Source organism: Pleurodeles waltl, chromosome 2_1, assembly GCF_031143425.1.
Source record: "Pleurodeles waltl isolate 20211129_DDA chromosome 2_1, aPleWal1.hap1.20221129, whole genome shotgun sequence".
Classification (NCBI taxonomy): Eukaryota; Metazoa; Chordata; class Amphibia; order Caudata; family Salamandridae; genus Pleurodeles; species Pleurodeles waltl.
Window position 1 is genome coordinate 385987799 of NC_090438.1, and position 27993 is coordinate 386015791.

Here is a 27993-nt window from a genome sequence, read left to right on the forward strand (position 1 = left end):
GGACACTAACCGTGTGCACCACGACTCTTGCAGCTACCAAGGCTTATTAGCCCCTCCTCAAAGGGATCTTCAGGCTTAGGGTAGCCCCGGCCCCCAACACTTCTTCCTGCCAAGCATAGTCTCCTTCCTGCTGCTCCAGCGACGTGGGACTCCTCTTCAGTTGCGCTGAGTGGGCCTCACTGCGACTGCTGTGCCTGCTGCCAGTGGGTTGCCTGTGGGGCTGCCTACTCTTTTTGTGACTTTCCCGACTGCTGAGGGTCACCCCAGACTCCCCTTCTTTGGGTCGAGTCCCCTGGACCTTGTTGGCCCTCTGCAGCCTTGCAGTACTTCTTGATCATCTGTTGCATTTGTTGGTGGTCTTTCTGCACTACTGACCAACTGCAACCCGACAGCTGACATGGGACACTGACTTCATCACTTCAAGCACTCTTCAGCACTGGTGCTGCACAGCTTGCCTTCTTCATCCCCCATCGACCTGGTCCTGCATCCACAGAAGGGTGGGTAGTGGCTCCTTCCAAAACCGGACACTACATCACTGAACTGGACTTGGTGCCCTTCCTTTGCAGGTCCTCTTCTGCCAGAATCCACTTTTGGGTTCTTCAAGTCTGTTTGGGTCTTACAGAATTATTTTCCAAATTCCTCCTGTTGGGTTTGAAGAAAACTAGGTACGTACCTCTGCTCTCCTCGTCGCTGGGGCCTCACTCTGGTACTTACCTCTTGTTCCTCCAGCCTCCTCCACTGATTCCACCTCCTTGGGTGGGGGACTGTTTTCTTATTTATTTTATGGTTTGGCCCTTCCCTAGGGCCTACACTGTCAATTATTATTGCTTTTTATGCTTTTTACTGATTGGTAAAGTGTATATAATAGTGTGTTTACTAACCTCTAGTAGGAGGGACTGCCTAATAGTACCTTTATTTTTGTAACACTGTGTGGTTCTCTCATGTGTGATAGTGTTGTGTGACTATTGTTGTGGTATTGCATAAGCTTTGGATGTCTGCTAGATAAGTCTTGGCTGCTCATCCACAGCTACCTGTAGAGAGCCCTGGCTTCCTAGACACTGTCTACACGTCACAAACAGGGAATAACTGGACCTAGTATAAAGTGATAACACCATAGGTGCTCACCACACACCAGACCAGCTTCCTACAAGGAGGATAAGCCCAAAACTGCACTGTGTCCAGAACAGCTCCTATGAAAGGGAATGTCTGAGAGGGAGAAGGTCAGACTTTGGCACAATGATAGTGAACCCTAGCGAATGCAGGAGGTTTGCCGTAGTCTAGAGGTAGGAGACAACAAGCTGGGGAGAGCCCACTATCAGTCAGTCGTCGAGACAGGGAAAGACCAACACCCCTGGATCTGTCCAGATGAGGTGCAACCACTGCCATCATCTTGGTGGACACCTGAGGGGCGCTGGTAAAGTTGAAGAGAAGCAGAGTAAACTGAACATGCTTGTGACCTACCATGAAGCACAAGTAACATCTGTGGGCAGGCAGGACGGGGGATGTGAGAACAGGCATCCTGCAAGTCCAACATTACCATCCAGTCTTCTGGGTCCAGGGCAGACAAGACCTGAGCCAATGTGAGCATCTTAAACTTCTTTTTTTAAGCAGAAGTTGACGGTTCAGAGATCTAGGATACAGGGAAGACCGCTGTCCTTTTTGGGGACTATAAAGTAGCGGGAATAGCAACCACAGTCCACTTTCAGCATCGGAACCTTCTCAATGGCTACCTTAGCCAAGAGGGCCATGACTTCCTTGAGAAGCAAAGACAAATGATCCTCCATCAGCCGGTCATAAGATGAAATTATGAATGAAAGGGTGGTCTCAAAGGAGAGAGGGCAGCCTCTTCGGACGATCTGCAGAACCCACCTGTCTGATGTTATGGACTGCCAGTGGTGGAGGTGATGGAAGATCCTGCCACCAACTGGATTCCCATGAGCTCAAAGGCCAAGATTAGGAAGGTTTGGAGGCTGCTGTGAGGTGATGGCTGGACCAGACAGCTGCCTACCCAACCCATGAGGTTGGTAGGGACCCCAGCCACAAGGAGGCTGGGATGCTTGCAGGGCTTTGTGGCTGGAATAAGGTTGGCACAGTTGAAAGCACCTTTTGTGGTCATGAAAGGAGAGAAAGGGAGACTGGGGATGATGTGGGGGAGTCGAGAGGCCCAAGGATTTGGCTGTAGTGCATAAGTCTTTAAAGAGCTCCAGAGTTGACTCTGCCTTGCCTTTGAAGAGGCAGGAGCCATCGAAGGGCATGTCCATGACAGAAGCCTGGACAGCCCCCGAAAAGCCACATTTTCTCAGCCAGGAGTGGTGTTTAAGGGCCACCATCAATGAAAGTGATATGCCCATGGAGTCTGTTCTGTCCAAACCACAACGTATAGTGAGCTTTGCTGCCCCTCTCCAGTCTGTAACTGCTTGGAAGAGGATGGCTCGGGCCTCCTCCAGGACATGTGGCAGCACTTGCTCTCCAGCCTTTTCGGATTCCCTGTCCGGGGGAACGGCAGGGAATGCATCATGAGAAGTGGAGGCTTGGACCACCAAAATCTGCTGGATGGAGTGTTGGGTGAGGAATTTGGGTCTCCTGGAGCGGAGCGGGGCGGTGCACAATCATCCTATTAACAGAAGCCCCTGTGTTGGGTTTGGACCAGGATCCCAGAAGGACATAGGTGAGGGCTTCAATGAACGGGAGTAGAGGTTCAGAGTCGATGACTCCCGGTTACAGCAACTCTGTCAAGATGTTGGTCTTGACTGCTACCATGGGCAACTGTAGGCCAAGGCCCTCAGCCAGCCTCCTCACAACAAATGTATAAGAGGTTCCCTCCTTTGTAGCCTTGGTGGGGGGAGAAAACATGCTATTATCTGGAGACGTATCCTCACACCAGTCCAGATTTTGTTCTTCAGTCTGGTATTCCAAAGGTACCAGTGACCCCTCCTATTCTTCCCCGAGGCCTAGCTCTTCAGAGTAAGTCTCAGGTACTGACCTAGGACACAGGGGTCCTTGTCAGTGCCTGAATCGGTGTCTCTCAATGCGGCAACAGCACCATACCAGATCCCGGGATCACAATTAGGATGGCATCGCTGGTAGCATTGGTGCCAGGGAAGGTCACAGTGGCACGACCGGTACCGGTCCGGATCTATCAGGGCCCATTGGAGCTGGGGTCAGAGTATATGATGCAGAACCAGATGGTGCCCCCTCTGAACCGAAGGTGCTCTGGAGGGGTTGGCCAGCTTAAAAATGAGGTGCATGGCCTCATAAAACTCCTTAAGTTCGGTGGGAGTAACTCTGGCTCCTGGAAAGCTGGGGTGTCACAGAGTTGACCAGGCTCCGAAGAACCATGCCTCAAAGGCCAATGTTTTGTTGTTGCGTCGGCCGCTGGGCGAGAAGTAGTTGCAGCACACTTTGACTTAATGTGTTTTTTGTGCCTCTTCCCTGAATGTCTTGACAATTTTGAGAGGAACAAAGAGGACTTGGGACTCCTGGAACAGTCCCAGGTACTTCCCCTCGACGGGGAACAAGACTTCCGTGGAGCTGAATGACATGGATTTGCATGCAGGGCTGTTAGCAGCTTTAGGGAATGCTCCCTCAAAGCCTTGGGCTCCATGGCCTGGCAGCTGGAGCACAATCTGGAGTCATGGTCTCACTTCAGACATCAGACACACAGGTGCCACCAAAATGGCGTGGCGAGAGGCGCCACAGGGTTCAAAAGCTATCTTCCTCAATGACATTCTGTCGACACACCAGGAGGAAAAAAACCTCAAAAAAGGTCGACCTAAATTCTGTCAAAAACTGGTAGATGGGTAGCACTTTTACAGATCAGCACTGGCTGGTACAAAAAGAAACTAACTGACATCAGCACGCTGAGATAAAGCCTAAATAGGTGAAATGTAAGTCACTTCTGACGTGGACGAGCTACTCTAAAAAAATCATCTGGATTCAGTCTGACGCCTGGGGAAATTAAAAGGTAAGGAATTTGCAGCTAGTAGTCTCTATCTGATGAACTTGAGCAGTAACTCCGAGCCAGTAGGTGCAAAGATTGGCCACCTGCGCCAGATGTGATGTGCGAGGTGCCTATGTGACTAATTCCACGACAGAAACATAGAGTTACACCAGAATGCTAATTGGACTACTGTGACAAAACTAAGGGCGTACAGAAACCTTGTAGATAGGCAGACAGGTTCGAGAAGCGAGAGGATTGGTAAGGAATCTGCGGCTAGATAGAGACTCTACCAGATAAGGCATTACACCAAAGGTAAGAACATTTTCGTCTGACAGAGACTTCTAGCAACAGAGTCCTTACCATAGGATAGATACCAAACCAGTACCTCCACAGAGGTGGGTCTGCAAATCTTCTCAGAGAAAGAAGTACTGAAGACCGAATGGGCAAAGTGCCCACCCCGCTCTATTGGACTGTCAAGTAGTGTATGGTAAATGTGTGTAGGGATGCCCACATAGCAAACTCCCACATATCTAAGACTGGAACTCCGTAAGCTAATGCAGTGGGTGCAGGTCCCATTGGGACATGATGAAGTGTTTTTGTGGACAGACACATTCTGGAGACCCTTTAAAAAATGTGCCACAATGGATGACTAACAGGGATGATTGATATAGCAACCGAAAAAAGCATCAATGGCCCACAGGTACCGCTTAGCATTGCCCAAAGCAAGCCTGTACAAGGCTAGGGACAATACAAACAGCAACACTTCAGACAAAGGGGCAGGAAGAGTGTCAACATGTTTATTGGTGTACCAAGCCACAAACATGTCCCAATGGCAGGCACATATGGTCTTTGTAGATTGATGCCTAGCTGCCAAGTTGACTTCCCAGACTTTGGGAGGGAGATCGAAGATTCTTAACTGCTGCTGTTCAATTTCCACACATGAAGGTGTAGTGCACACAGGTTTGAGTGCAGAACCCTGCCCTGTTGCTGCGACAGAAGATCCTCCCAAAGGGGAAGCCTACCACAAGGACTGATGCTCATGCGTTTGGGATACCAGACCCTCAGCAGCAAATCCAGAGCCACTAAGATGACTTGGCCCAAAGTCAATTCTGATCTTCATAACTCGGGGCAGGACTGGTATCAAGAAGAACAAAAAAAGGAGTCCTGAGCTTCAGTGAGAGCTGCTTTGGAAAATCCAACACACAGAAGTGCTGACATTGAGTGTTCTTGACTGAGGCGAGTAGATCTAACCAAGCTTCTTCCCAGTCCCAGAAGAGGCCTTGCACCACCTCTGAATGTAGATGCCATTCACGAGGCCTCGCCGGTTGAGCTTGTCCACCCTGGCATTAAGGGATCTCTTCAGGTGTTATGCAATCAGGAAAATGTCCTGATGTTCCAGCATGTTGAAGTGCCATAGGGCGGTGGTATTGTCCATGAAAACCTTAAACAACTTCCTTGTGAAGGAAGGACGGAAAGCTTTCAATGCTAAGCCAATCGCTCTTAGCTCCAACAGGCTGATGTGGAGTTGAAACTCCACCGGAAACCAAAGTCTTCGAACCTCCACCTCTCCCAGATAGCCACTCCAACCCAGAAGATATATATCGGTCACCAGTGTTAGGTTTGGGTAGGGAAAAGAGAGAGTGAGAGAGAGAGACAGGTCTATTGCTGATCCAAACACGGTAAGTCAGTCACTACTGCAGGTCTTTTGTAGTTCCCACCTATATCTGGACAGGTCAGAGAGACTGCCCTACGTCCACTGTAACTTCAGATTTCGCTGCAGAGCACACTCATGCCAGTGGGCATGATTAATCAGCAGAATGCAAGAGGCCATGAAGCCCAACAACCTCGTAGTCAGCCTCACTAAAATCCATGATAGAGGCTGAAACATAGTAATCACAGCCTGAATATTCTGGGCTCATCACTCCAGAGGATAGGTGCAGAATAAGTCTTTCTTCTATTGTCCAGAATGGCTCAGATGAAAGGGAGCGCCTCAGAGGGAGTCTGCTGAGAGTGAACCCTACTGAATGCAGGAGGTCTGCTGTAATCTGGAGGTGGCCGAGGACTACCTTGGTCAAGTCTGCCTTCAACAGCCAGAAAAGGGGGCACTGCTTCTGATCCGGAAGGTTTGGATCAGGTTGGCATAGGGGTAGATGCCGGGCAACGATGATCCGGCTCAGTGTCAGAGTAAGGAATTGATATGGGTTGGGTGCCAGAAAACATTGCCACAGGATCGACCAAGATCCAGGAATGGATCCAGAGGGCACAACAGGCGCCAAGGGTGTTCCCGCCAGTGGAAACCCAGAGGGGACATCTTCTGTACTGGTGATGCCCACAAGTGCTCGAGGGAGATCCAGCTGCCCAAAGATGAGGTGCATAACCTCATAAAATTCCTTTAGTTGGGTGGGGGTGCTCAAACCCCAGGAAACTCGGAGAGGTGCAAAGTGGCGCAAGGTGGATCCAAACACAGGCACTGCAAGGGAGAAGAGAGAGCAGGGATTTGATGAGTGGCATCGTTCCCACACCTTGTCCGATGATTTGGAGCAGCGTGGCAAAGTTGAAGAGCATTTCAACTTCTTGGATTTCTTTTTGTGGGGCTTACCTGCCAAGGTCCAGGAGTTACACAACGCCCAACTAGACGGACTCAGAGGGCAGGCCTAGGACCTTGCCCCTGACCGGGAATGACCAATGTTCCTAATGGCATAGCATGTACTTTCATTTAATGCAAATGATGTTTAATAATTCTCAAAGAGTGAAGAGAGCAGAAAACATGAGTAACTGCCTCTAGACAGTCTTTGCTAGAAATAAACAGAAAAAGAAAAACCAGCAACAAAGCTTAAGTGTTACATGATTTGAATGTGAAAGACAACCTTTCAAATTTCTTTTGCTTTCAAGGGATCAAGAGTCAACATGTCTCATGTAGATTAGATTCAGAAAACTCCAGAGACTTTAGCATACAATGTACAGTTTGTTGCCATCCACTTTATTCCCCAACATTGTCTTTCAATCCAACAGTAAGATTCAACATACTCTTTATTGTAACCGCTATACATCAATTCTATTTAAGATCATCATAAAAAAATGAACAGAACTCCTGTCAAAAGGTTAACTGCAACACCAGGTGAAAAAACAATGTGACCCCCATGGAATGTTTTCTAGAGTCTAAGGGCTGTAACAAGACTTCTGAAACAAGTAGTCTAGCAAGTGATAATTAGACCAAATTACAGACTTCTTCTGAAAGACACGGAATCCGTAAACACATTTAGTTGGCCTAAAAAATGTATTTTTATAATCACTCGATCTGGATGGATCATTTGTTGCTAAAATGTTTGAACTGGCTGATGTAATAGACATGACATGTTTTTAAACATCTAGTATGAGGAAGATAGAACTTTCTGAGGTTGGTGTGCAGTTAATTTAGTGGATAAAAATTATGCCTTTCTTAGATATCTTTCAGGTCTCTTGTACCACAAAAATTATTACTTTATCATTTATCAAGTGGCACATACGGAATGTTCACAATAACAAGTGGCAAGATACTCTTGAAATGGCTATGAAGTAAGTTAAGCAAATGTATCTGTGTCTAAACTACATGAAATGAAAAAGACCCAACAAAAGATGATGGTTGGAATTAGTGGGCTTCCAGCAAACTTATGAAACTAAGGAGCCTCTAGATATTTGGAAGGACGAAGTCAGGTTTCTATTTACTAATATTCTGGCACAGGGGGATTGATGTATCAAATGGACCGCTCGGCAAACATTTCCTCCCAGGTTGCATTGTTTTAAAGCCATTTGCAAGTACATCCAATTGACCTTGTCGAAGGCTTTGGTTCCCTCTAGTGTCAACACTGCTAGTGGAATCTTAAATGTAGTGGCCAGGTCAATTGAGCCAATAAGGGCGTAAGTTAATTCATGAAGGAATCTTCCCTTTAAAAAGCCCATTTGATCTTCATGCAGTAGGCTTCCTAATACCAGATTTAACCACCAAGCTAGTATCTTTGCAAAGATTATATTATCGCTATTTAAAAGTGATATGGGTCTGCATGATTCACAGTATTCTGGATTTTGGCCTGGCTTAAGAATTAAGGTACCAGTGGACTAGTTCCAGGAAGGCAGTAGTGAATTTCCTTTGTCAAAAGTCTCCCCAAAGAGGTGTATCATTATTGGTAATACTATGTCATCCAACGCATTATAAATTTTCACTGGAAAACCATCCGGACCTGCCGCTTTCCCTTTTCTCACTAGTCCCTATTGCAGTTCTAGCTTTAGTTTGAGTGATATCACCATTCAGAACCCCATTTTCATCCTCACTAAGTTTATCTAGTAGCTCAAGGGTTGTCCACTCTTTAATCTTCTCCTCCGTTATCATTACATCTTCTGTGTATAGGTCTCTAAAAAAACTGAGAAAGGCTTTTTCAATTTCCTATTTGCTAGTCAATGTAGAACCAGACTCACTACCTTTGATTTCTCTGATTGTTTCTGGCTTAATTTGTTCTAGTTTTCCAAGACAATAGCTTCCCACGATTCTCTCCATACTCTAAGTGGGAAACCGTACCTGCTTCCCCCCTTTTCCTTAACCTCGACTCCAATACAAGATTGAGTTTCTCTCTCAATTTAAAAAGCTTTCCCTCTACTACTATTTTCTCTCAGCTCTTCATGGGCAGCACTAAGCATTGTTCTTCTATTTCCTGCAGTTCTCTTCTCTAACACATTGGTCTCTTCTTTGTACCTTATATTTTTAAAATATGAAAATGTAATAACGTCTCCCTAAGAAGGCTTTAAAGGTGTCCCATACCATATACGGAGGAACAGGACCTATGTTAAATTAAAAAAACTTGCCTGCCTCTACACGGGGATCTTTTACTTCTCTTTGATCTAGAAGTAGTGTGCGATCCATGGTCCACCTCCTCATTTTGGGCTTGCAACAGGGTTTAAATTCTAATACTATTGCACAATGGTCTGGCAAGTGTGTAGGCACGTGTTTAATCTCCTGAGCCTGGTCCATTATGTTCTGATCTATCAAGAAGAAATCTATACTTCAGTGTATACATATGTTTTGATGTAGAAGTTGTAGCCGTGTCCTGTTCTGCCCTTTCTTTCCATAGAAAACGAAGATCTAACTGGCCCATCATATTCTTGATGTAAGCTTGCATTTTAGGGGCAGTTCTAGATCTACTTGCAGCTGATCTATCGAGCTTTGTATTTGTTATGACATTTAAATCCATGGCTACTATAATAGGGAAAGCAAATTTTAGGAGATTTGAAAGATCTTTGTCATATGGTCAACACTGTCTATGTGTTTGGGCCATTACAGCCCACTAGCACAAAGTTTTGGTCATTAATTTGCAATTTTGTGATTATCCACCTACCCAGTTTGTCTGTGATACTATTTTTGATAAGTATACTTGCAGATACCTAAATCAGGATTGCTACACATTTAGAGCAACAATTCTGATATGTACAGTCTCTTGCAGCATTATTATTTGGGCCTTTACCTCCCTTAGGCATAGCAATATCTGATCTCTCCTCCCTTTTGTGCCTAGCCCATTTATATTCCATGAGAGGATTTGTACGAGCACTGCCCTGTATCTATCACCCAAACGCAAACTCATTTCTTCTGCAAGTGGTACCTTAATAGTATGGGGGAAACGCCTGCACATCCGAGGGATTTTTTTTTTTTCAATACTTTTCATCCTGAATGCTCCTCATCCAATATGACAAAAAAAGAACATCTTAAAAGTGGCGGCTCTCACAAATTTTGCCTCGACTGAGGCAACCACCTTACTCTGTTGAAGCTCTGTCTACTCTGATGGTCTCAATCAAGTCAGCTGCTTCTTTATAAGATTTTAGATTAGACATGTTGTCATGCATAGATAAGTGTGACAGGGAATCCTAGCTGAGAGGTGGCTCCTAGCTTCCTGAACTTTTCTAATTTATTTTTCTATCTCCCATTGCCTATTTACAGTTGCCCTAGAAAAATCAAACCTTCTTTCGAAAGAAACCCAATTTGCTTTTAAGCTCTAAAATATTCCAGGATTACTTCTGTTGGGATTAAGAAGGAGGCTTCTGAAATTATCTTGATTAATCATTTGTAAGTCTGTAGTAATTTGTTGGGACAAGCTCTATTTCTAGCCTAGCTTTTATTAGGCTTAGCACAAAACCCTTAGGGTCATCTCCTCCTGCCCCCTTTGGTACATTAAGGATTCTCAAATTGTTACATCTAGAGTTATTTTTAGTGCCTATAGCTTTTCCAGCACCTCCGGCTTGCCAGATTTTAATGGTCGAATCTTCTCTATATTTGACTCTACCAAGTCCCTCAATTCCTTCACAGCTTTCTCTAGTTCTTGTGTTCTGGCCACCAAAAGCATCAAGTTACTTCTACAGACTTGTGCATGCCACTTGTATTCCCCTCAGATTTGTCTCTGAAAAAGCAAAACTACTTCTCATTTCTGTAGCCACGGCTAGTATCATGGACTCCAATGGCTCTCAGCCACCCCCTCACCTACAGTCTCCCCTAGATTAGATGTCCGGTCTCCATCTAGTATTTCACCTACTGAGAATGTACTTCACATATTGTGGCCCTCTCTTCTTCCATCCCTTTTAAAGGTAGGTAGCTATTGGGGCCTTGTTTCGCCATCTCTCACTCGTAAATAGGAGCTCCTACTGTGTCACTGATCTGCGTGCCAAGGGGATGTGTCTCCACAACAGTCTCTGGGTCCCTTGGGAGTTACCTTAGGTAAGACTTGTATAGGTGGGAGGGAGGACTGATTAACTGGGCACTTAACCCTTCCCTTTAGCATGCTCCTCAGTGCGTACCTATTCTTTTTAACAGGGGGCTTTCTAACAAAATTGCAAAGGATTTGAAGCCACGAGGCAGGGATGTCCACTCTATCTGCTTCTATTTAATTTATATATTGAGCCTCTGCCATTTAAGATCAGGTGGGAGTCTGCAATTGTTCCCTTTACATGTAATGGATGGGCTAAAAAAGTATCCCAGTATGCAGACATCATTATCTATACCTCCCACCTACAATCCACTCTCCTAGTTATCGAACCGCTGAAGATTTCAAAAGGTCTTAGGCTGTTCTGTGAAAACCTCAAAAACTGAGATAATGGACCCGATTGTGTTGGAAAGCAATATGCCGATCAGGAAGGAGATGAAATATTAAGGTCTTAAAATCACACTGAAACCCAATATGATTCCTGAAGTAAACTGTTCCAAAGTTCTGGCTGAGGAAAGTGAACTGATGAAGGGTTGGGCTCATCTCTCGTTGAGTGTCTTTGCAGAATTAACTTGATAAAAATGGTAATCCTACCTAAATTCACTTTCTTCTTTAACACAGTTAAAAAAAGGAGTGGTTAGAGAATCATTAGTAGCTTCAGATGGTTTAAATACTTAAAGTAATGAGTTGGCCCCACCTTATGAACAATACTGTGGAGAGAACTATGGGGAGAAATCTTGCAGAGGACACAGGTAAACAAACAATGTGCACATTATACAACACAGTAAAGCCTATATTTTTAAGGCGAAACCATCTCTTTTCGTGCCACAAAGCGTACTGGACACCTTAAAGGATTTAAAAAATGGGAAGATGGGTCACAAAGAAATGCTTGAATTGAGATCTGGAGAAGTTGATTGATATACCTATGTTTGTGGAATGCCTGAAGATTTAGCTGTTTTGGGAAAATGTGTGTAACGTAATGATGAATGTGCTGGGAGCTAATGTGAATGTAAGCTTCTACCTTTAAACCAATAAGGACATCTTTAAACTCTAGCTCCCTCAAGCTTGTCTTTTCCACCTGGTAGTGATTGGCTGTTACCCAAAATGTATGTTTCATGATTACACCCACTCTTGATTCTTGCCTTGTGCTACTGGTTAGATACCGGTTGAAGTTTGAAGAAAGCGAGTATCCTCTGGGCAAGGCAACCCTGAAAAAGAGAGCGCAGCTGGACAGTATGGGGTATGTGCCTGAGGACAAAACAAATCACTAAGGAGCAAACCATGCCAAACACATAAAAACAAGGGCAAAACCAAGTATATGCCTCAACTCAGAGAGTGACTAGTTTAATCAGAGAAAAACTAAAGAATAGGAACCCCTAGAAGAGAGGAACCACAGGAATACTGTAGTTGCATTTAAATGTAACATGTGTCTATTTGGCTTTTCAAATCAATCACAATGTTTGGGTTATGGACAGTACCACAATAACTGGATAGACTTTCTTACCAGGTCGATAAGTTTTGCAATTTTAACTTCTCGGATAGGTCTCTTCATTCGGCAAAGAGCCTCCAAGGACGTTCCAAAGCAGCTTGGAAGGTAATTTCCAGTGATTGTGAGGAAATAATCCTTGCCTCTGTCCAGGTGAAGAACTAGAATATCTTCAATGCTATCCTCTCCAGAGTTCAGGATTGCAAGAGAATCTTTACTTACATACACATCTAGGGATATCTCGACTGTTTCATCTGGAAAAGTGACAGTAAACATAGAAAAACATATAATTATAAACCGAGGACTGAGACTTGAAAAAGAAGTGTCGACAACCACAGAGACATTGTGTAGGAAGTTGGCTTTGTATGTGCTATTTCAAAGTAAGGAATAGCATGCACAGAGTCCAAGGGTTCCCCTTAGAGGTAAAATAGTGGTAAAAATAGATAATACTAATGCTCTATTTTGTGGTAGTGTGGTCGAGCAGTAGGCTTATCCCAGGAGTAGTGTTAAGCATTCATTGTACATACACATAGACAATAAATGAGGTACACACACTCAGAGACAAATCCAGCCAATAGGTTTTGTTATAGAAAAATATATTTTCTTAGTTTATTTTAAGAACCACAGGTTCAAATTTAACATGTAATATATTGTTTGAAAGGTATTGCAGGTAAGTACATTAGGAGCTTTGAATCATTTCAATTGCATGTATACTTTTCAAGTTATTGACAAATAGCTACTTTAAAAGTGGACACTTAGTACAATTTTCACAGTTCCTGGGGGAGGTAAGTTTTTGTTAGTTTTACCAGGTAAGTAAGACACTTACAGGGTTCAGTTCTTGGTCCAAGGTAGCCCACCGTTGGGGGTTCAGAGCAACCCCAAAGTCACCACACCAGCAGCTCAGGGCCGGTCAGGTGCAGAGTTCAAAGTGGTGCCCAAAACGCATAGGCTAGAATGGAGAGAAGGGGGTGCCCCGGTTCCGGTCTGCTTGCAGGTAAGTACCCGCGTCTTCGGAGGGCAGACCAGGGGGGTTTTGTAGGGCACCGGGGGGGACACAAGCCCACACAGAAATTTCACCCTCAGCGGCGCGGGGGCGGCCGGGTGCAGTGTAGAGACAAGCGTCGGGTTCGCAATGTTAGTCTATGAGAGATCTCGGGATCTCTTCAGCGCTGCAGGCAGGCAAGGGGGGGGTTCCTCTGGGAAACCTCCACTTGGGCAAGGGAGAGGGACTCCTGGGGGTCACTTCTCCAGTGAAAGTTCGGTCCTTCAGGTCCTGGGGGCTGCGGGTGCAGGGTCTCTCCCAGGCGTCGGGACTTAGGATTCAAAGAGTCGCGGTCAGGGGAAGCCTCGGGATTCCCTCTGCAGGCGGCGCTGTGGGAGCTCAGGGGGGACAGGTTTTGGTACTCACAGTCTTAGAGTAGTCCTGGGGTCCCTCCTGAGGTGTTAGATCTCCACCAGCCGAGTCGGGGTCGCCGGGTGCAGTGTTGCAAGTCTCACGCTTCTTGCGGGGAGCTTGCAGGGTTCTTTCAAAGCTGCTGGAAACAAAGTTGCAGCCTTTCTTGGAGCAGGTCCGCTGTCCTCGGGAGTTTCTTGTCTTTTCGAAGCAGGGGCAGTCCTCAGAGGATGTCGAGGTCGCTGGTCCCTTTGGAAGGCGTCGCTGGAGCAGGATCTTTGGAAGGCAGGAGACAGGCCGGTGAGTTTCTGGAGCCAAGGCAGTTGTCGTCTTCTGGTCTTCCTCTGCAGGGGTTTTCAGCTAGGCAGTCCTTCTTCTTGTAGTTGCAGGAATCTAATTTTCTAGGGTTCAGGGTAGCCCTTAAATACTAAATTTAAGGGCGTGTTTAGGTCTGGGGGGTTAGTAGCCAATGGCTACTAGCCCTGAGGGTGGGTACACCCTCTTTGTGCCTCCTCCCAAGGGGAGGGGGTCACAAGCCTAACCCTATTGGGGGAATCCTCCATCTGCAAGATGGAGGATTTCTAAAAGTTAGAGTCACTTCAGCTCAGGACACCTTAGGGGCTGTCCTGACTGGCCAGTGACTCCTCCTTGTTGCTTTCTTTGTTCCCTCCAGCCTTGCCGCCAAAAGTGGGGGCCGTGGCCGGAGGGGGCGGGCAACTCCACTAAGCTGGAGTGCCCTGCTGGGCGGTGACAAAGGGGTGAGCCTTTGAGGCTCACCGCCAGGTGTCACAGCTCCTGCCTGGGGGAGGTGTTAGCATCTCCACCCAGTGCAGGCTTTGTTACTGGCCTCAGAGTGACAAAGGCACTCTCCCCATGGGGCCAGCAACATGTCTCTAGTGTGGCAGGCTGCTGGAACCAGTCAGCCTACACAGATAGTTGGTTAAGTTTCAGGGGGCACCTCTAAGGTGCCCTCTGTGGTGTATTTTACAATAAAATGTACACTGGCATCAGTGTGCATTTATTGTGCTGAGAAGTTTGATACCAAACTTCCCAGTTTTCAGTGTAGCCATTATGGTGCTGTGGAGTTCGTGTTTGACAGACTCCCAGACCATATACTCTTATGGCTACCCTGCACTTACAATGTCTAAGGTTTTGTTTAGACACTGTAGGGGTACCATGCTCATGCACTGGTACCCTCACCTATGGTATAGTGCACCCTGCCTTAGGGCTGTAAGGCCTGCTAGAGGGGTGTCTTACCTATACTGCATAGGCAGTGAGAGGCTGGCATGGCACCCTGAGGGGAGTGCCATGTCGACTTACTCATTTTGTTCTTACCAGCACACACAAGCTGGCAAGCAGTGTGTCTGTGCTGAGTGAGGGGTCTCTAGGGTGGCATAAGACATGCTGCAGCCCTTAGAGACCTTCCTTGGCATCAGGGCCCTTGGTACTAGAAGTACCAGTTACAAGGGACTTATCTGAATGCCAGGGTGTGCCAATTGTGGATACAATGGTACATTTTAGGTGAAGGAACACTGGTGCTGGGGCCTGGTTAGCAGGGTCCCAGCACACTTCTCAGTCAAGTCAGCATCAGTATCAGGCAAAAAGTGGGGGGTAACTGCAACAGGGAGCCATTTCTTTACACAAGCCCCCCCCAGCCCACAGGCCAGGAGACTCAGCCCAAGCTGGGAGAGTCTTCCTAGTCTGTCAGGCGAGGAAGAGTAGGAGAAATAGGCTGGTTAGTTGCAGGGCCTACTCTGCCTTACATCCTTCTGTTCAGGTCATTCCCTTTGGGGAACTGACCCACTTCCACAGTGATAGGACCTAGTCTGAATTGCCTCTTGTCTGCCTCTTCAATGTCTCCACCCATTCTTTCTATTTTGGTCTTAGAGGTATCCACCTCTGCTAACCTTATCTTGGCCAGGGTTACCCCTAGCTTACCCAAAGAGGTTACCCAGAGCTGGAGTAACCCCACCATGACCAATAGGGTCAGGGGGCCTAACTTGCTATTTGACATGGGGTCAGACCACCATGCTAAGGATAGTGCAGCCATAAAGGCTAACACCCAGCAGAGGCCACTGACAGCTGTCAGTGCCCAGAACCACACCTTTAGCTCTTCACCTAAAAGGGAAGGGGCTAAGTTACAGGCTTCTTTGGGTTCAGGTTGCCTGTCTGCTGTATTAGAGTGGGGGGTTACCACATCTTGTAGTAAACACCCTTCTTCCACTCTTTCTTCTGTTAGCTGAGGAGCCACCCACTCAGGTTTAACAGTTGCCTGACTAGCCAGGACTTCTTGTGGGTCAGGTTGGACTTTATCAGGGACATTTTTGGAGTTCTCCCCTACTGGAGCAGAATCTCCTTGGCTTGCTGTAACCTTGGCTAAAGGTTGTCCACCCTTCCTACTCTGTTTTCTTTTCTTCTTCTTCTGGGGCCTGCTTGCATTTACTGCAGAGGCAGGACTTCCAGAATCCTTGGGAGAGGACTGGCACTGGACCAGTTTCTCTCTTGGGCTCTGACTAACCTCTGGGTAGTCATTTCCAAGGAGACAATCAAGGGGGAGGTCTGTACTGACTACTACCCTTCTCCAGCTAAGAGTGCCACCCACTTCTATGGGCACTAAAGCCACAGGCCTCTTAGTGACCCTGTCTAGGCTAACTCTTACCCTGGCAGTCTCACCTGGATGTACTGGTTTGAGAGCACCAGCCTGTCATGCACAATAGTGTGACTGGCACAAGTGTCTCTCAGGGCAGTGGTTGGGATTCCATTCACCAGTAGGTGGTGGAAGTGTCTACTTCCCTCTGGAATCTCCAACTCACCTGTTGGGCCCTGTTTCCAGTTGAAGGCTAGGAAGACCTCCTCATCTGAGGAGTCATCTCCCATGGCTACACTGGTTACCCCTGGAATTTTGTTCTGGGGTTTGTTTTTGGGACAAGAAGTGTCCTTGGTGTGGTGCCCAGACTGTTTACAGTTGTGGCACCATGCCTTAGTGGCATCCCAGTTCTTACCCTGGTACCCACCTTTGTTTTGGGTTGTGTCTTGGGGCCCACCCACCTGTTCTGGTTTTTGGGGGCCTACAGAGGACTCTTTTTCTTTGTTTCTAGTGTCACCCACTTTCTCCTGGGGAGTTTTTGTAACCCCTTTCTTTTGGTCACCCCCAGTGGAAGTTTTGGTTACCCTAGTCTTGACCCAGTGGTCTGCCTTCTTTCCCAATTCTTGGGGAGAAATTGGACCTAGGTCTACCAGATACTGATGCAACTTTTCATTGAAGCAGTTACTTAAAATGTGTTCTTTCATAAACAAATTATAAAGCCCAACATAGTCACACACTTCATTTCCAGTTAACCAACCATCTAGTGTTTTTACTGAGTAGTCTACAAAATCAACCCAGGTCTGGCTCGAGGATTTTTGAGCCCCCCTGAATCTAATTCTATACTCCTCAGTGGAGAATCCAAAGCCCTAAATCAGGGTACCCTTCATGAGGTCATAAGATTCTGCATCTTTTCCAGAGAGTGTGAGGAGTCTATCCCTACACTTTCCAGTGAACATTTCCCAAAGGAGAGCACCCCAGTGAGATCTGTTTACTTTTCTGGTTACACAAGCCCTCTCAAAAGCTGTGAACCATTTGGTGATGTCATCACCATCTTCATATTTTGTTACAATCCCTTTGGGGATTTTTAGGATGTCAGGGGAATCTCTGACCCTATTTAAGTTGCTGCCACCATCGATGGGACCTAGGCCCATCTCTTTTCTTTCCCTTTCTATGGCTAGGAGCTGCTTTTCCAAAGCCAATCTTTTGACCATCCTGGCTAACAGGGGGTCATCTTCACTGGAGTTATCCTCAGTGATTTCAGAGGTGTTGGTCTCTCCTGTGAGGGAACCAGCATCTCTGACTATTATTTTTGGAGTCAGGGTTTGAGGGACCCTGTTCTCCCTAGATAGGACTGGTAGGGGGGAATTTTCCTCCAAGTCACTATCCTCTTCCTCTGAGTTGCCACCCTCAGAGGGGTTGGCCTTTTCAAACTCTGCCAAAAGCTCCTGGAGCTGTATTTTGGTAGGTTTGGGGCCCATTGTTATTTTCTTTATTTTACAGAGTGACCTTAGCTCCCTCATCTTAAGATGGAGGTAAGGTGTGGTGTCGAGTTCCACCACAGTCACATCTGTGCTAGACATTTTGCTTCTAAAAGTTGGAATACTTTTTAAGAATCTACAACTAGTTCTAGGTTCTAATTCAAACTTTTACAAACTTTTAAACTCTAAAAGAAATGCTAAACAGGATCTAACACAAGGCCCTAGCAGGTCTTTTAAGAATTTAGAAAACTTTTCAAATTGCAAAAATCAATTTCTAATGACAATTTTGGAATTTGTCGTGTGATCAGGTATTGGCTGAGTAGTCCAGCAAATGCAAAGTCTTGTACCCCACCGCTGATCCACCAATGTAGGAAGTTGGCTCTGTATGTGCTATTTCAAAGTAAGGAATAGCATGCACAGAGTCCAAGGGTTCCCCTTAGAGGTAAAATAGTGGTAAAAATAGATAATACTAATGCTCTATTTTGTGGTAGTGTAGTCGAGCAGTAGGCTTATCCCAGGAGTAGTGTTAAGCATTCGTTGTACATACACATAGACAATAAATGAGGTACACACACTCACAGACAAATCCAGCCAATAGGTTTTGTTATAGAAAAATATATTTTCTTAGTTTATTTTAAGAACCACAGGTTCAAATTTAACATGTAATATCTTGTTTGAAAGGTATTGCAGGTAAGTACATTAGGAGCTTTGAATCATTTCAATTGCATGCATACTTTTCAAGTTATTGACAAATAGCTACTTTAAAAGTGGACACTACAATTTTCACAGTTCCTGGGGGAGGTAAGTTTTTGTTAGTTTTACCAGGTAAGTAAGACACTTACAGGGTTCAGTTCTTGGTCCAAGGTAGCCCACCGTTGGGGGTTCAGAGCAACCCCAAAGTCACCACACCAGCAGCTCAGGGCCGGTCAGGTGCAGAGTTCAAAGTGGTGCCCAAAACGCATAGGCTAGAATGGAGAGAAGGGGGTGCCCCGGTTCCGGTCTGCTTGCAGGTAAGTACCCGCGTCTTCGGAGGGCAGACCAGGGGGGTTTTGTAGGGCACCGGGGGGGACACAAGCCCACACAGAAATTTCACCCTCAGCGGCGCGGGGGCGGCCGGGTGCAGTGTAGAGACAAGCGTCGGGTTCGCAATGTTAGTCTATGAGAGATCTCTGGATCTCTTCAGCGCTGCAGGCAGGCAAGGGGGGGGGTTCCTCGGGGAAACCTCCACTTGGGCAAGGGAGAGGGACTCCTGGGGGTCACTTCTCCAGTGAAAGTTCGGTCCTTCAGGTCCTGGGGGCTGCGGGTGCAGGGTCTCTCCCAGGCGTCGGGACTTAGGATTCAAAGAGTCGCGGTCAGGGGAAGCCTCGGGATTCCCTCTGCAGGCGGCGCTGTGGGAGCTCAGGGGGGACAGGTTTTGGTACTCACAGTCTTAGAGTAGTCCTGGGGTCCCTCCTGAGGTGTTGGATCTCCACCAGCCGAGTCGGGGTCGCCGGGTGCAGTGTTGCAAGTCTCACGCTTCTTGCGGGGAGCTTGCAGGGTTCTTTCAAAGCTGCTGGAAACAAAGTTGCAGCCTTTCTTGGAGCAGGTCCGCTGTCCTCGGGAGTTTCTTGTCTTTTCGAAGCAGGGGCAGTCCTCAGAGGATGTCGAGGTCGCTGGTCCCTTTGGAAGGCGTCGCTGGAGCAGGATCTTTGGAAGGCAGGAGACAGGCCGGTGAGTTTCTGGAGCCAAGGCAGTTGTCGTCTTCTGGTCTTCCTCTGCAGGGGTTTTCAGCTAGGCAGTCCTTCTTCTTGTAGTTGCAGGAATCTAATTTTCTAGGGTTCAGGGTAGCCCTTAAATACTAAATTTAAGGGCGTGTTTAGGTCTGGGGGGTTAGTAGCCAATGGCTACTAGCCCTGAGGGTGGGTACACCCTCTTTGTGCCTCCTCCCAAGGGGAGGGGGTCACAAGCCTAACCCTATTGGGGGAATCCTCCATCTGCAAGATGGAGGATTTCTAAAAGTTAGAGTCACTTCAGCTCAGGACACCTTAGGGGCTGTCCTGACTGGCCAGTGACTCCTCCTTGTTGCTTTCTTTGTTCCCTCCAGCCTTGCCGCCAAAAGTGGGGGCCGTGGCCGGAGGGGGCGGGCAACTCCACTAAGCTGGAGTGCCCTGCTGGGCAGTGACAAAGGGGTGAGCCTTTGAGGCTCACCGCCAGGTGTCACAGCTCCTGCCTGGGGGAGGTGTTAGCATCTCCACCCAGTGCAGGCTTTGTTACTGGCCTCAGAGTGACAAAGGCACTCTCCCCATGGGGCCAGCAACATGTCTCTAGTGTGGCAGGCTGCTGGAACCAGTCAGCCTACACAGATAGTTGGTTAAGTTTCAGGGGGCACCTCTAAGGTGCCCTCTGTGGTGTATTTTACAATAAAATGTACACTGGCATCAGTGTGCATTTATTGTGCTGAGAAGTTTGATACCAAACTTCCCAGTTTTCAGTGTAGCCATTATGGTGCTGTGGAGTTCGTGTTTGACAGACTCCCAGACCATATACTCTTATGGCTACCCTGCACTTACAATGTCTAAGGTTTTGTTTAGACACTGTAGGGGTACCATGCTCATGCACTGGTACCCTCACCTATGGTATAGTGCACCCTGCCTTAGGGCTGTAAGGCCTGCTAGAGGGGTGTCTTACCTATACTGCATAGGCAGTGAGAGGCTGGCATGGCACCCTGAGGGGAGTGCCATGTCGACTTACTCATTTTGTTCTTACCAGCACACACAAGCTGGCAAGCAGTGTGTCTGTGCTGAGTGAGGGGTCTCTAGGGTGGCATAAGACATGCTGCAGCCCTTAGAGACCTTCCTTGGCATCAGGGCCCTTGGTACTAGAAGTACCAGTTACAAGGGACTTATCTGAATGCCAGGGTGTGCCAATTGTGGATACAATGGTACATTTTAGGTGAAGGAACACTGGTGCTGGGGCCTGGTTAGCAGGGTCCCAGCACACTTCTCAGTCAAGTCAGCATCAGTATCAGGCAAAAAGTGGGGGGTAACTGCAACAGGGAGCCATTTCTTTACACATTGCACCTGGAAACTGTTTAGGATTAGAATATTTTATATTATGTAAAAATATTGCCAAATCGTTTTTCACAGTTTTGTTAATTAAAAGTAACTGCAGACTTTGCACCTTGTATTATTTTTATTTGCTCTGATGTCCATGGTCACACAATAAGTTCATAAACGCAAGCAGTGCCTCTAACTGCATTGTCCCTTCATGTGCCCATGTTGAGCCAAAAGGTGCACTTTTTGCCTTTGCATATCCATATTATGCAATTTCATCCATCTATTGTGCTTTTCTTTTTAAAAAACCATGTTGATTTTGTCATTATTCCACAAACCTACTCAACTGCCATTATTCCTTCCAATGGTCTATCTTGGCTTTGTAAATAGGCCCAAGAAAGACCACAAACTTCAGAAACAGAATTTGTTACTAAGTAATTGTTTGTTCGTAAAATATGCATTAAAATTCCTAAAAATGGCATTGGTTCACACAGGTTAAATGTAAAGATGCTGAAAATATCTAGTATACAACACATGCATCATAGAAAGTGCAAGTGGAAAATCAGAAAGGCAAACTATCAGGCACATTCTATATTATCTCTGTTTTGTACCCATGCACAAAATATTTCCTATCAAATGCACTCCTCTGTATGCTGTCGTCTATGGCTTTTGCTGCTCTGTAAATGTAATACTGGTGAGGCGTCTAATGCGTCATTGTATGGGATGTGCCGTTTCATGATATATTTTCACTATAAGCCTGGTTTGAGCCACACTATCTTTCATTTAGGGACACAAAATGACAGTTGCCAGCAGTTTCAATCACCCTAGCTTTATAGGCGAAGGATCCCAAACATATCTATAAGAACTTCATACCTTAGTGAAGACAACATACCCACCTCACCTTTCATACTGCACACTAAGTAAGTTTGAAATAACCATTCTACACAGAGCTGCCAGCACCCTCTGTGTTGTAAATGATATCTTAAATAGAGTAGGGTAGTGGTTGCAGAGCACAGGGACCTGCTGCTGCAGTTACACTGGTTATGTGATACTTGCTGGGTGGAATTATAGTATTTATCTTACAAACCTAAACAGAGGTAGGGACTGATGTCCTACCTGAGAGACTGTAAAAAAACATATTAGTTGCCCAGCAGACAACCACTATTACACACCAAGGATCAAAAAATGTCTTTACGAAGGGATCTGTGTGAAACATTTTTGACTCATCTGATGAAATATCAGCAAGGTAGAACAGTGAATTAATACACAGCTGCAGAGATCTAGGAGCAGGTCAAATGATCTAATACCAATACGATTACTCACATAGTTAACGCATCAATCTAAAAAATATGCAAGGCCTACAGGCCTTGTTGCAAATCCAGAAGTTAAGCAGATTAACATTGCACATACCAAACACAGATCCCTGGCAGGAGAAATTACCTATCTTCCTGAGAATCAAAACTAGAATCTACACATACCAGGTAACACAGGACCAAAAAAAAAAAAAAAAAACAATAAGTAAGGCCTAGAGGTTATGTTCTCTGAAAGTCAAAGACAGGCTTCAAAACCTTCCTTGCTACTCCCCTTAACCCTATATCTCTAAACAAATGGTACTAATAGAATAGAATGCAACAGGTGAAGAAAATGAGTTCCTTACCCGTAACTTTAGTAGGAAGTTGGTTCTGTATATACTATTTCAAAGTAAGAAATAGTGTGCACAGAGTGCAAGGGGTCCCCCTTACAGGTAGTGGTAAGCATTTGTTGTACACACACAGGCAATAAATGAGGAGCACACACTCAAAGACTTACTCCAGGCCGATAGGTTTTTATATAGAAAAATATATTTTCTTAGTTTATTTTAAGAACCACAGGTTCAAGATTTACAAGTAATACTTCAAATGAAAGGTATTTCACTCAGGTATTCTAGGAACTTTGAATAATCACAATAGCATGTACAGTTGTGACAAAAATGGCAATAAGCTATTTTAAGAGTGGACACTGCAAAAATAAACAGTTCCTGGGGGATGTAAGTAAATGTTAAGTTCACAGGTAAGTAAAACACTTACAGGGTTCAAAGTTGGGTCCAAGGTAGCCCACCGTTGGGGTTTCAAGGCAACCCCAAAGTCACCACACCAGCAGCTCAGGGCCGGTCATGTGCAGAGGTCAAAGAGGTGCTCAAAACACATAGGCTTCAATGGAAACAGGGGTGCTCCGGTGCCAGTCTGCCAGCAGGTAAGTACCCGCGTCCTCGGAGGGCAGACCAGGGGGATTTTGTAGGGCACCAGGGGGGACACGAGCAGGCACAGAAAGTACTCCCTCAGCGGCACAGGGGCAGCTGGGTGTAGAGTGCAAACAGGCGTCAGGTTTCAGATAGGAATCAATGGGGAGACCCGGGGGTCTCTTCAACGATGCAGGCAGGCACGGGGGGCTCCTCGGGGTAGCCACCACCTGGGCTAGGCAGAGGGTCGCATGGGGGTTGCTCCTGCACTGGAGTTCGGTTCCTTCAGGTCATGGGGACTGCGGGTGCAGTGCTGGTTCCAGGCATCGGGTTCACTGTTACAGGCAGTCGCGGTCAGGGGGAGCCTATGGATTTCCTCTGCAGGCGTCGCTGTGTGGGCTCAGGGGGGTCAACTCTGGCTACTCACGGGCTTGCAGTCGCCGGGGAGTCCTCCCTGTAGTGTTCGTTTTCCGCAGATCGAGCCAGCGGGGTCGGGTGCAGAGTGGAAAAGTCTCACGCTTCCGGCGGGAAACGTGGGGTCTTTAAAAGTTGCTTCTTTGTTGCAGAAAGTTGCAGTTTCTTGAACAGGGCCACTGTTCTTGTGAGCTTCATGGTCCTTTAGATGCAGGGTAGTCCTCTCAGGCTTCAGAGGTCGCTGTACCCTGTTGGATGCGTCGCTGTTGCAGTTTTCTTCGAAGTAGGGAGACAGGCCGGTGGGGCTGGGGTCAAATCAGTTGTCGTCTCCGTCTTCACTGCAGGGCTTCAGGTCAGCAGTAGTTCTTCTTTAGGTTGCAGGAATCTATCTTCCTCGGTTCTGGGAGCCCCTAAATACTGAATTTAGGGGTGTTTTTAGGTGTGGGAGGGCAGTAGCCAATGGCTGCTGGCCCTGAGGGTTGCTACACCCTCTTTGTGCCTCCTCCCTGTGGGGAGGGGGGCACATCCCTAATCTTATTGGGGGAATCCTCCATCTGCAAGATGGAGGATTTCTAAAAGTAAGAGTCACCTCAGCTCAGGACACCTTAGGGGCTGTCCTGACAGGGGAGTGACTCCTCCTTGTTTTCCTCATTATCTCCTCCAGCCTTGCCGCCAAAAGTGGGGGCAGTGGCCGGAGGGGCGGGCATCTCCACTAGCTGGGATGCCCTGCGGCGCTGTAAGAAAGGGGATGAGGCTTTGAGGCTCACCGCCAGGTGTTACAGTTCCTGCAGGGGGAGGTGAGAAGCACCTCCACCCAGTACAGGCTTTGTTCTTGGCCATAGAGTGACAAAGGCACTCTCCCCATGTGCTCAGTAACATGTCTGGTGTGTGGCAGGCTGGCAACAACTAGTCAGCCCACACTGGAAGTCGGGTATGTTTTCAGGGGGCATCTCTCAGATGCGCTCTGGGTGTATTTTACAATAAAGTGCACACTGGCATCAGTGTGCATTTATTGTGCTGAGAAGTTTGATACCAAACTTCCCAGTTTTCAGTGTAGCCATTATGGTGCTGTGGAGTTCGTGTTTGACAGACTCCCAGACCATATACTCTTATGGCTACCCTGCACTTACAATGTCTAAGGTTTTGCTTAGACACTGTAGGGGCATAGTGCTTATGCACATATGCCCTCACCTGTGGTATGGTGCACCCTGCCTTAGGGCTGTAAGGCCTGCTAGAGGGGTGACTTACCTATGCCACAGGCAGTGTGAGGTTGGCATGGCACTCTGAGGGGAGTGCCATGTCGACTTAGTCATTTTCTCCCCACCAGTACACACAAGCTGGCAAGCAGTGTGTATGTGCTGGGTGAGGGGTCCCTAGGGTGGCATAAGACATGCTGCAGCCCTTAGAGACCTTCCCTGGCATCAGGGCCCTTGGTACCAGGGGTACCAGTTACAAGGGCCTTACCTGAGTGCCAGAGTTGTGCCAATTGTGGAGACAAAGGTACAGTTTAGGGAAAGAACACTGGTGCCGGGGCCTGGTTAGCAGGGTCCCAGAACACTTTCAAATCATAACTTGGCATCAGCAAAGGCAAAAAGTCAGGGGGTAACCATGCCTAGGAGGCATTTCCTTACACACCTGCACTCCCCTGGAATGCCCAAATGTGAATTAAAGCCAGAAGCTTCAGTATGCCATGGAAGGATACAATTTATGCAGACAGAACACTTAGACCGAAATGCTCTGCAGCCGACAAAAAGAGTAGGGAAAAAAAAGCCATCAAATCAAAAGCAGTTACTTAGCACAGGCAACAAAGCCTTCCTTCCATAAGCAAGGGGCCGCCCCAAAGCCCACTATAGATATATGATACATCTTGGAAAACACGGGTCTGGCTAACCGACAGCTAAGAAAGGAGATGCCAATTTGTGATTACGTAGAACCCTGTTTTACTCACGTTGTTTGTTGCAGTTTATCGCTTGCAAAGTCACATAGATCTTCTCTTTTGCCCTCCTTTAGAAGACATGGCTTCCTCAGTTGCCAAAAAGCTTTCCATATCTGCTTTAATTATACAGATTTCCACGTAATCTATGGCTTTGTAAGGTTTGTAGAAATGGTGGCTACAAGAATAATTTGTAATTTAGGCGTTCACAACCATGTTTCTCTAATTGTTTTAAAGGAAGTATATTTTTTTAACTTTTGTGATATCAGACATCGAACTTGAGATTAATGTACGTTTGTCACATGCATAAAGGCCACAGTTTCAATTATTTTTATTTTTAATTGCTATTTAAGTCATGGAAAATGTAGCATAGTTTGAAGTTTGGCTTATTGTATTTGAGGCATCATTGATTTTGGAATCTCTATATAGCTGAAGAACGAATGTAAAATTTTGAAGACACGTATGACTTGGAAATTATATTAGTAGACTTGAGCGATATGGATTGTCCATTTGCAGGGCACTTAGTATTCCTTAAGTGTTATGTAGTAAGGGCACCTCTAACATTGCAGCAAAGAGTGCAGAGGGTGTAGCATTTTCTTCAACTGTTGTGGCGTTTAGGGCATTTTTTAATGCAATCACAGAGATGGGGCAAACGTCCTTGACGGTTACTCTTGCATTTATGGGAAGTGAGTGGCACTTATGACATGCCGGGTTTTAGACCAGTGATTCTACTGCCACTTGCCTTGCTAAGTAGGCAACTTACAGTAGGTATATTTTGTATTTCTAAAGCTCAAAATAGGGCAAGTCAAAACAACCGAGTCAGTAGTATGGAAGCTACAACTGCTACCGATCTGCAGTCCAGAAGAAAGAAACAGATGCGTGCCAGATAATAATAAGAAGTTCATGGCCACTCAAATAAAAAAAAAGCGTAGAAAATGTTCAAAGGGCAAGGTAATGTTTTTTATTTGTTGCCAATGCATAGGCAGAGCTGTGCTTCATCTTTCTAAGACATGTATAGAAAGTCACGGTTGCCATTGCTTTTCAGAATAGATGCTGAGGAGTGCAGTTGGCAAGGGCAGTCTTTACAAGCCTCTTCATGTGATTTTAATGGTGCTCAATAAGAGTCCGGGTCAACGAACATGTGAGTCATAGAAGAAGCAAACCAAGAAAGATGAGTTTACTAAGCTGATAACCACAGCAGCAGAGAAAAGTCCTGAGACACGAATCCTTCATTTTTTGCCTCAATATTGCCTTTCCAGACTTTCAGTGGGCAGCTTCCAATCCTTACCCCTGACAGATTTCAGACTGTAGTAGGCTGAATTGTGTTTTCAGATATGCAACATTGATATGGTGGTGAGGTTTTCAATAGGTTTGAAGTTCCTAGTGATTTTTTGCACCTTAATTTTACCTTTTTGTTTTTTTAAAAAACAGATTCGTTTTTGGTTGGGCATAATGCTTCGTCAACAAGTAGTTTTCCAGACATGCTAAAAAATTATAGATGTACAATACTGACACAAGCATTCTTGGAACAAATTAAAGTGAATAATATCCTAGTATCTAGCAGTAAGACTTGGACAATAATATTCTACTAATTAAGTTTCACATTTTGAGAACAGTAGAAATTAAAACACCCAAATGACTGTTTTGAATTTCATATATCCACTAAAGCCACCACTGTCAGATAGATCAAGTTAATGTGTTCTATATCCCATCAACTCACAGTCGATGACTTCTGCTCTATCAGACTTGCACAAATGATTCATGCACACCAACGTTCTGATTTCTGCTTTTTTTATGCTTCATCAACTGCTATCATTTAGTAAGAAAAATGTTCCATGCATGCACATCTACATTGTTGGTGTCCAGGTAGCTTGGCTAACTATAAATGCAGTCGAGTATAGCAATTAAAAATTATAAGCTTTTTCAGCTATCCATCCTTACAAGTTTTTTGTCACTACCAGCATTCCCACAATAATTTGCATTCACTAGTATGAACTGCACCACATATTTCTTGTTGCTACATGCAGCACCCTGCTGCACACTAGATCAATTTCTCTGCTAAACAAGAACCACTACCAAAATAAATTAAGACTCGCTCAGAGGAAGAATAAGCATTGGTAAACTCTGATGCAAGTTTCATGTGTGGATCTGGTGTGAACACAGCATAAAAGTGTCCAAACCAATTTGCTTCACTAATACTTGTTAGTCGGGAAACATGTGGAGGCAGGCACAGACAAAATGCATCTGAAAAATGGATGCTTCAGAAAATTGGGTTGCTTTTTGGATTCTACAGAAAAGAAACCAACCGTTTTGTAAGTCTGGGTTTTGACAGCACAGCTGTAACGGATGTATTTATTCTCTCTCACATACAGTGAACACAATGGGTCTGCCCTTTTCACCTACAGGCTTTTTTGACTATCCCATTTTAGCCACTGGCTTGGGACTTCGTGATTCCCATCTTGGCTCAACCTACATGTGTTACTTCTTTTTCCACCTTCAAAGGGATGTTTACCTTGAGCTCCATGGGGAACTATTTTAAACTATAGGGCATGGTCGGATCTTGCCCGTTCCTCTTACTGTTTTGTGCCTACTCCCACTGTCTCGCTCCTTCTTGTTCCCTTCCCTCTTAAACCATTTGCCTCTCTCTTCCATTTCACCCCCAAGTTTCACCCTCTTGTTCCTTCCTACCACTTCTCCTACCTACCCTTCCCTTCAGGAAGTTTCTTACCAGTGCTGCAACGCTTTGCTTGGAATAAAAATGCATATATGGAAGGGTCCCTTGCCTTTGATACA

General features: G+C 46.0%; 1 protein-coding gene across 2 annotated transcripts in view; it reads right to left on the reverse strand.

Moving 5' to 3' along the window:
- OCRL (OCRL inositol polyphosphate-5-phosphatase) overlaps positions 1–27993 on the reverse strand; it is a 659503-nt gene that overhangs the window by 272570 nt on the left and 358940 nt on the right. For both annotated transcript variants that reach the window (XM_069212991.1, XM_069213000.1), the window contains one exon: positions 12164–12399. In XM_069212991.1, the coding sequence (XP_069069092.1) occupies positions 12164–12399 (236 nt within the window). The remainder of the gene's footprint in view (positions 1–12163; positions 12400–27993) is intronic.